Below are 9,707 nucleotides of genomic sequence, written 5' to 3'. Positions count from 1 at the left end.
AACCGTCAACGGTCTAAAACAGCGACGATTGTGGCTTCCACGGGAGGATAAAACTGCATTCACAGGACTTGTCAGCCTGCGTGAACTCATATTTGTGTCCATAGAACAGATCTGGTAAAAAGTGCTGCAATCTGCCAGCCAGTTTTGAAGCTAACGGAGCCGACAAACTATTTGACTGGAAAGAAGCGTCCAAGAGAAAATGCTTGCTGCGTAACAGTACGAGCTACGCCATCATCGCGCAACCAGCATGACATTACATGGTCACTATCTCAACCAAACAGCTGGTATGTCCCAAACCAGAGGAAAAAAGACCAGTTTCATAGAACAATCGATTCACTGGCGTTCTAAATGCAATCAGGATAGAATACATGGAAAAATAAAAACGCCTGGACCGCAACTCAGCTAACAGTGGACGTAGACAAGCTGGCAGATGTTGTTGGTGCTGCATAGTCCATTGAAACGGGCATAGCGGCAGCACCGACGGCACCGTAGTAGTAGGACGCATAGGGATCGGCAGCAGCTGGTGGAGCCCAAGCGGCATCCTTCTGGAAGTAAGACAGACCCGAGGGGGTACCCAAGCGGCACCCTGCTGAAAGTAAGACAGACCGGAGGGAGTAAACGCGTGTTTACCTCAGACGGTGGGCACACCGGGATGACAAAAAAGTTGGCCAAAAAGTATGCCAATTTAGCCAGTATCACCATCAACCGAGGTGATGGTGAAGGTGGCACTTCTACTACACGGAACACTAGCACATCAAACGGATGGCCGGTAGTTCGAGCCCATCCTTGGGCCTACCTTTTACCTCATGATATTTACATGGAAAATACATCTTAAAACTTAACAAATACTCATCTGGCTTCTAACACGGACGAAAATAATTTATACTATATATCGTAAAACAAACGTTTGACTCAGAAGAGTCGTTGTGACAGACTTGACATGAAACAAAGAAACCGGATGGTTAAAAATTACTTCAGATAAGATGAATGCCATTGGAACAATCCGTTAACAATCTGGTCCGATTAAGAAAGCTGTTGAATATCTTGTACAGGTAACGGAAGAAATGTCACTCGGACCGACGGGTTAAACACTGGTTCCCTCAACTATGCCGGCACCGCTTCACATACTAGCAAACCTAGTCCTCCACTTGCTGATGCTTGGGGTTGTCTACATTTAAAGTGAGTAGAAAAACCCAGTTTGTGGAGAGACTTGTTCCAAGAAGAGAATGCAGTCACAAAAAATACTCTTGAACAAGAATGTTGCATTTAGTTGATGAGAAGTAAACACCACACCTACCTACCTTCTAGAGCGCGAATTTACTGACCAAAAGGTCCGTGGTTTGAACCCAATCTCTGCATCTCGACTTCCCCTGTCTAGGCTTGGGCAACCTGGCAGTATCTCAGCCCTCGTGCGTCCTTTGTGTGGCATGGCAGCTAGGCACCGAAATGGTGCTACAGCTGGGCCTTCTAGAATAAAACTATCGGGGGTGACTTGGACGAAATTCAGATCTCCAGAGCACAGGACCACATCATCAGCACTGTCGAGGCCCTCAAGTGCTCTCTCAAGACACAGTCACACCAAATTCACTCATTACAGAATCGAGTAAGAATGGCGATAGTGAGTAACCATGAAAAAACACTGCTGGTGATTCGGAAGTCCATGCTGACGCTGAGTACCTCTTGTCGTCAACAAACTTGCACATGGTTCTTAAACCATGGGTAGAATGACAGGAAAACTAGGCAGAGACCATTCGTGCCTGTATGCCTGAAACTCTACGTCTCTTGGTGAAACAAAGGATTCTCGTATTCTCAAGTATATAGCAAGACTCGTATTACATATACCATCCTTCCATAAAAAGGTTGATACTACACTGTCGTTAGAGGTACTGGATACCTTGAGGTCTCAATGATCCAGAAGGTTTTCTTCATTTATACAAGCTCAGTATTGACGTGGAGAGCAGTCGTAAGTGCACATAAAGGTAGTAGATGGTTGTACAAACCAGCCAGATTATCAAACAGGTTGAAAAACCGCCGATACATGCTTTGTCATGGTAAGTCCCAGGAAAATCCGCAACATGAAAGTTTTCCCTCGCACTGATGCTCATCAGTAGGAGCGGGTGGGATCGGTCAATTGACGGTTTGGTTAGCAGTTAGAAGTCGCAGGGTCACGAGTCTACAGACCGGTGTCCAGAAGCCAGTGATTTGGGTCCGAAGGTGCGACTATTATTACATCTAGTTGTTGACTTAATCGGGTGAAGTGACCGCTCGTAAGTAGCCAGGGTGTGGACGAACGCTGTCCAGACATAAACAGCTATTAACTATAAGGGTTACATGACCCGTCTACGCCCATCTGATGAGTTCCAATAACAGAGCAGCCACTGGAAAGCGATGGTAGCTTATCCATAGTTATTCGGTCAAACCCAAACCAACAGCTCTGTAATTGTGAGCTATTCACGAATAAAAAGATTGTCCGATTATGTCGAAATCCGGTTAGAACAATGCCAGCTACACCATGATCATTACCCATCGGGGACAGCTTCAATGTTTTTCAGTCCGAACGCTCTGCTACCACGAGTTAGACAAGAGCCGCGTTTGAGTACAGCATACTTTGTATAATTCGAGGGATCCAATGAACCTCAGCGGAACGTTGGCGCGTCCAGCTAAGGGGGGGGGTGAAAATCTAAATACTATGATATTTAGTCCAGGAGCAACCCAAGTACGACATATACCTAGAATAATGTGTGGCCAAAGGAACCTTACCATAGTGAGCGCAGGGTTCATGAGCGGTATGTTTGTTGGGGCTTGGGGTGGTAGACCTGTGACGTTTCCCAGTGCTGCGGCCAAAGGTTCGTAGGCTCCGCCGGTGAAGTAACCTGCAGAAGTGGAGGGATCCGGAGTCGGAGTGCCCACAGAAGCAGCAGCCTCTAATGCCGCTTGATCCGTGTTAAGGCAAGGAAGACGAGCAACGGGGCCGGCAGAAACCAGCGCATCTCCAGAACCAGCACCAGCCACAGCAGTCATCCTAGCAGAGGCAGACGGAAGGTTGAGCAGATCTGGAAGTGGGTAGCCTGATGTGAACCGCGTTGTGCCACGAGCCGCAGCGGCTGCAGCCACACCGCTGTTCACGGCCTCACAAAGACCCAAGTACTCTTCATAGGCAAGACACAGACTGAAAGAAAAAACATAATGCAGGGTAAAATACAGGGTTCAGAGGAAAAACTAGTGACGAGAAAAAGAAACAGGGAACAAAGGATTTTCAAAGCAAGAAAGTGAAAACAGCGGTTTAGTCAGAATTCTTCTAGTTTGGTATCACAATAGGGGCAATAGGTGGGATCATCAAGTGAAGTTGAAAGATGCGGAGGAGTTAGCTTGAACGGAAACGATCGTTTCCAATGAAGCGCTTCCGCTTACAAAACAGAATATGCAACACAACTTTGACACGCATAGCGTCGTTGCTTTCCTCCGTTCGAACTTGATGAGGCCACGGTGGGTAATCAAACCGAATGCTCAAGTATTATTTTACTGATAGTAAGGGGTTCAGTCACTTTTCAAGCCCCTCATACCCAGTTCCCGAACTAATTGTGGAGGCTGGAGTCAATGCGCCTAGGGTACACGGTTTATACCTACTGAATTGAATGAATTGAATTGCTTCTTGTGTTAATTAACAAACGCCTAGCCCAACTCTATTGTCATCATCATCATCAGCTGTCGGCTGTGCACATTTTGTAGGTCATAGCTGCAACAGTTTCGTTCGCCAATGCTCACGGAAAATTGAAGCTGATGGCTACGCAGCGGTAATTAATATCGCTGACACATGAATGAAAGAGTTAGCGGTGAACTTTCACTAGAGACACCTAGAGAGGGAGCTGAGCGTTGAACGCGACAGCTTGGATTCACGTAAGCCAATGTCTTCAACCATTGATATGCCTCATCTCGGAGACATGAACGCAGTTGAGTTTGCTGGTAGTGGGTTTGACTGCTCCCTGCCCAGCCGTTTCTTGACCTCATTTGGCTCGCCTCCTCCGGAAAGCCCGTTTGGCGCAAGCACGCTTTTGTTTGACCTTACTGGCATAAGTGCGCCTTGTGGAGAAAAGTTCCAGCCAGTGTAACCCGCGGCATCACTGCTGCACACAAGTACGACCACTGTGTCAAGGTCGATGACTTTCTGCGAATGGACGACCGTTGTTGCCTAGGCCTGCAGGATTACTTAACTCACCACCTTACTACTCTGGTGACCCGAAAGTGACAGGACGAGTTCAAAATCGAGTCGATCGTCCAACGAACGTTGAAGTGAGTAGAAAGTCGTTTCAAAGGTGTAATCCGATAGAGCCTTTGTACCTCTTCATACGAACATTTAGAGAAGACACGTTGGTGATCTAGCTAATTTCTATGCAACCAAACGAAAATAGTCACAAAATTTACTACCAATACTAAAGCATACTATACTAGTGACCACAAGATGCAGTCGAAACTCAGCGATGACTCCAAAACGATTTCAAATTGGCTCTAATTCATACCCTCTAACCAGCAATCGTGAAACTAGCTCTCAGTGGGCGCTCAGTATTCGCACAATGGAATCGAATTTTCGGAAGCTACGACGTGTCCCCGATGGAGTAAAACAGACAGGCAACTGAGTTCACGATACCAGTAAAATTTTGAGACGCATCTAGACATCATGGTGTCTCAGTGATGCTAGGAAATCATTCCACTGGAATTTTTTCCGCCAGAGGTATGATTACTTCGGTAGACAAAGGAATTTGGTGAGCTGCGAAAATATGAACGTACATTAGGATGGTTTTATATTTGAGCACATACAAAACAAAATGCAACATTCTGGCGTACTTGCAGTGCAGCTGCCACAGTTTCGTTCATCGATGATTTTGGGTTGTAGGGTAGATAGCTACCCAGTGGATGCCGTAATACAGGTGTGTCAGTGGACTTATCATTGGGAAGGAAAAGATGGGAGATATGCATTGAAGATAATAGCTTGGATACATAGGCGCCAATGAGGGTGCGACTGGGGCAATTTTGACGACGCCCCTAACCACTGGTGTATCACGTTTTAGAGAGAGATGGCAACCACCAGCGCGACTGGGTTTGCTGGTAGTGACTTTCGTCCTTCACTGCCAAGTTAGTGTTTGACCTCCCCTGGCTCGACTTTCCGCGTGGTTTTGCGAAAAGTCCGCTTCGAGGAAGCTAGTCGACCGAAGTACATGACCAGATAAGCGCAACCTACTGAACGTGATCAGCTCACTTGCCGTGGACGAGTTGATAATCCCGAAAACCATTCGACGTACTTCCAATGTTCCTACCAGACTCGTGTAATGCTCCGAAAACATTGATGGTCAAACACGGAAAATATTTTCACGTCTTCAACAAGCATCGGCCAGGTTTTCGACCCACTACAGCACTTAACAGTCGACTCTTGACAGATAAGCTGAGGTCACGCCTACGCCACGGCCGATACAGATTCACAAAAGCTGTTTCGGCCTTCCCCATCCGGATGGAAATATCATTTTTTGCTAGACCACCAGGACTGCCTGGGTAGACAATTTCGTCTACTGTCCCCATCGGCTCATCATAAAGCGTGGCATAACGAATCAAGCTCATCCAGCCTTGTAGCAGTACTTCAAACTTTGCATCTCTTAATGTAACGTGGTATACGCGACCGTTGAAACCCAGTGATATGCCATTTTGACGCCATAATTGACACAAATCAGCAAACGTGATTCTGGCTTATCAGATTCGTGCACTGGTTTCCCCAAACACACTTCTGTCAAAGCTGATACAATTAACGAAGTATGCAAAATTCTCCACAACCTCCAGTGCTTCTACTTGAACTGTAAGCGACATGCTCAGACACTGCACTTTCTGAAGCATAACTTTACACTCTGAAGGTACAAGGCGCATGCCGACAAATGGCATGATGGTGGTCAGTTTATTCAGTCTACAGACCGCCGAGCCGCCGTCACAGGCTTTGCTCACAACAGCAATATACAAAAGCATAGGCTTGCGAGACATTTTATTAGCCATCCTTCCACAGGGGAGGCACTTCGAAATCCTCAGAAAATGTTCCCAACACCGATAGAGTACTGTTCAACTTTTACTTACAGTCTATGTTGGTCCGGGGGCTGCACGTCACCAGGAGCGATGGCCTGTCTCAGATTGCAAGAAATCTACACAACGATAAGGACGCTCCTGCAAATAGGGTGGAGCGAACCCACTTATCAAGTGACTCATTTCGACTAAAGAAATGGCAGTTGTGTTTGAAGATCGAGGTGGTCAATCTCACCAGCGAACCAACGTCGGAGGAAACGCCTGAGTATTTCCGTCCACTGATGTGACGAAGATGATGATGATGAAGAGGAGGGGAACACCACTTACCGGGACACATCGGTGTCGAACTCTTCCAGAAACTGTAACTTGCGTTGACAGAACGCTAGTTTGACGGCAGCTGGTAGCATTGAGTCGATGGTGGCTGAATTGGTGACTTCAACAAACGCTTCAATATCAGGCGGGCGACGCTGATAGATAATATCCAGTAGATGCGCGTACAATCGTTCATTACGCTGCAGGGTTTTGGGGGGAAAATAGAGTAGGCAATTAAGATGTACGTTTCAAGAAACCTCCAAGTGCATAGATTCGAAATTTGAATGAAATCCGAGGTGGTCGGAATCGATCCTCCTCAGAAAGTGTAAATAATGAATGGATAATATGCGAAGAGAAGTTATCGAGCAAAGTTCGAAGGCACTTGGCAAATTCTGCCCTGCACTCTCTAGCCAAAAGCACGTGAGACAGCTTCCTGGTACTGTACACTCGTTGACTATTTGAGTCATGATAGGACACTCACGTATGACGACAATGACAGGAACACATCGTCTGTAAAGTAGAATTAGGATTTCCTTTTGCCAGACTTGAGTTCGACCACGCGGTTCGAACCCAAACATAGATTTTTGACCGCTCCTGTATGGATTAGAGCAACCTGACAGTGATTCAATCCTCAGGCCTCCCTAGGGCTACTTGGTAGTAATACACCGGTTGAACGATTACTACTTTATTTATCGAGCTGAAAATGCGCTACAGAGGTCAATGGAGGTTTGACGGAAGGGGATGAGACGAGCCTAAAACTAAAGTTGATAACCAAATATCAGGCCCACGAGAGTGTTAACAGTAAATATTCAACATACTACTTCCAACTGCCATACCTGGCCCAACAATCTACTCAACTAATACAAGTATTACGGTGTTGGCTTGGTTCCAACCATAAAACTCTAGTTATCATGACTAAAGACCAAAACTACATCCCTGTCTTACCCCGGATATTAACCCAAGAGACGGATCTTATTTTCGAACTCACGGGATCATATTCTATCGCTTCCTTTAAAATCCGAATGGCTGCCTCCTCGGGCTTGAGCACTGATTTTTCTTCCTCTGTGAGCGTCTCCAGAGGAGGTGCATGCAGATGAATAAGCCGGTGACGTTTGTCCAATAAGCTACGTATACGCTCCTCTTCTGCGGCCGCCAACTCCTTTTCCTTTTTGATTCGTTCTTCTTCTGCAGCCCTCGCGGCAGCTGCCTCATCTTCCTCTTCTTTCTCCTCCTCAGACTTGACACTCTTCTTTGCCCGTTTATTTTTCTTGCTCTGACGCCCTTCTGAGTCGGTCGTTGCATCTGCCTTGCGCTTCCCGTTGGTTGCATCAGGACGAGTAACCGGAAGAACCGGGGGAGACGCAGAGCCATCCTCCTCAGGTTGTTCTGTATCCGGGGATGCCTTTCGATCCTCGCCAACTGGTTCTACCTCTCCATCATCATCCATAGATTCCGCAGAGCTAGACTCACCACATTCATCCTCATCGTCTTGACCTTCATCCATAGCCTCGTCCTCGGAGTTACCAGATGCAGAACCCTCTTTATCTGCCTTCATGCTGCTGTCCATAGATTCGTCCGACCCTGGTTGTTTGGCTTCTTCATTTTCCGCCTCCTCTGGCTTGATTTGTTCTTCCTCGACTTCAGGAACTGGAAATATATCCTCCTGTTTATCGTCCTCCCCTTCATCGTGTACGGTGTGCAACAACAGCATCCACAGCGGAACACCATCCGTCGGAATGACTGATTCATCCCGATGCAACAAACGCGCAATGCGTCCGGCTAGAACACCAGCCCCAGCACGAGCTTGCGCCGCGGTTGCCAGGGCTTGAGCGACTGTGCGTGATGCCGTAGGACCAGATAAGGATTTGGCTAACTTAGTTTGTTCTTCTGCCAGAAAACGAAGTCGGTTGATACCACTTCGGAGACAGGCAATAATATCGAAAAGCTGCATGAAATGGACAGTAGAAAGTAGTTCAATGACCATTTCCAAATATCCACACAATAAAATAATGAAATAGCGGGGGAAGGAAAACTCGACAAAAAATTTTGTTAGCTAGGTGGCTGAATACAAACATTGTTGGGCCATCTAGAAGAAAAACTAGAAGCTGTGGCCAGATAGGACGACGATGAACAACTGAGCGATGAGGTTGTGCGGTTTAACACCACATAGAGCACCACCACTGGTCTTTATCCGCCGATTAATCATGTCAATTCCTTCACATAAATCTTATAATCGAAAAAACGGCATAAGATGGGTGAAAAGGATGGAGTGTTAGCCATGTTGCGTACAACCTCATTCCCAATGGAGACTGACAGCGCAAACACAACTGACTTGGTTGCCTGTCGTGTCTTGTAGCATTACCAGCCAAACGCATGGAGGCTTTCTGGGAATCCAGCTTCCCAAGTGTTTTATTGCGCGCGGGTCTGTTTGTTGGCACTAAAACGGGCAATCCGGTGACATTTTGGTTACAAACACTATGGTCTCCTAAAAAGATCGCTTAGATGTGGCATCCTTTCGGCACCTAGCTGCCATATCACCAGAAGGAAGCCCGTGGGCTGGGATAGTACAAGTCTGTCCAAGCCCAGACAGGGGAGGTTGAGAGGCAGATGCCGGATTCGAACCATGAACCTTCCGGTCAGTGAATTCGCGCTCTAACCACCGGGCAATCTTCTAGGTTCTCCAGGCAGGTAAGGTATGTGAGGATTAACTGGAGCTTATGGATGAAACCATTACATATTTCGAGTATAGATAGACGTGGAATGTCAGAGGTGGATCGATCAGACGAAAATTGCTATCGCGATAAAGAACTTCCCGAGTAAACTCTGAACGAGCACCAAGTCAGACAGTCAGGAAACATCAATAAAACCCAGGTACCCTAAACGGTGACATTAATGGTATGATGAAAAAAATCACTTTAAAAAACCTGAACATGGAGAGCGGCCAGGTGTTCGTCTAATGCAACGGCAGTCACTTCATAGTAATGGTCCGTCATGAAGAGACTGTGACATTAATGTATGATGAAAAAAATCACTTTAAAAAACCTGAACATGGAGAGCGGCCAGGTGTTCGTCTAATGCAACGGCAGTCACTTCCTTATGATGGTCCGTCATGAAGAGACTTGACCTTACCGTGGTGTGACGGTTTGCGCACCTCAGCGATCCACTGAGCTATACTGGAGAGTGCCCCGCGACACTCACAGAGTCTCTCACACACCAGGTTGTTCAGTGGTTAGAGGTCTGTCGAACATAGTCTCCTGGCCCTCCAGGTTGGGGGTTGGAACATGTGGCGACTTGTTCCGTAGAAATGGTAATGCATTTGCATTTCCCGCCAAACACCG

General features: G+C 46.9%; 2 protein-coding genes across 2 annotated transcripts in view; one reads left to right on the top strand and one right to left on the bottom strand.

Annotated features, from left to right (window-relative positions):
- Positions 1–337: 337 nt before the first annotated feature.
- The window catches only part of T265_07844 (hypothetical protein), a gene marked incomplete at both ends in the record, with an annotated part of 24,519 nt that continues 15,149 nt past the window's right edge, over positions 338–9,707 (bottom strand). Inside the window, 4 exons of the mRNA XM_009173484.1 lie at positions 338–542; positions 2,761–3,169; positions 6,385–6,569; positions 7,358–8,314. Of these exons, the coding sequence (XP_009171748.1) occupies positions 399–542; positions 2,761–3,169; positions 6,385–6,569; positions 7,358–8,314 (1,695 nt within the window). The remainder of the gene's footprint in view (positions 543–2,760; positions 3,170–6,384; positions 6,570–7,357; positions 8,315–9,707) is intronic.
- Positions 653–9,025, top strand: T265_07843 (hypothetical protein; the record flags this gene model as incomplete). The annotated part of the gene is made up of 4 exons (XM_009173483.1): positions 653–710; positions 1,309–1,487; positions 8,014–8,063; positions 8,863–9,025. The coding sequence occupies 4 exons, from the start codon at positions 653–655 to the stop codon at positions 9,023–9,025; spliced, it is 450 nt and encodes a 149-aa protein (XP_009171747.1).

The sequence above is a fragment of the Opisthorchis viverrini genome (genome assembly GCF_000715545.1).
Source record: "Opisthorchis viverrini unplaced genomic scaffold opera_v5_190, whole genome shotgun sequence".
Taxonomy (NCBI): Eukaryota; Metazoa; Platyhelminthes; class Trematoda; order Opisthorchiida; family Opisthorchiidae; genus Opisthorchis; species Opisthorchis viverrini.
The sequence above is the reverse complement of the archived record's forward strand: the minus strand, read 5'-3'. Positions and strand labels throughout refer to the sequence as shown.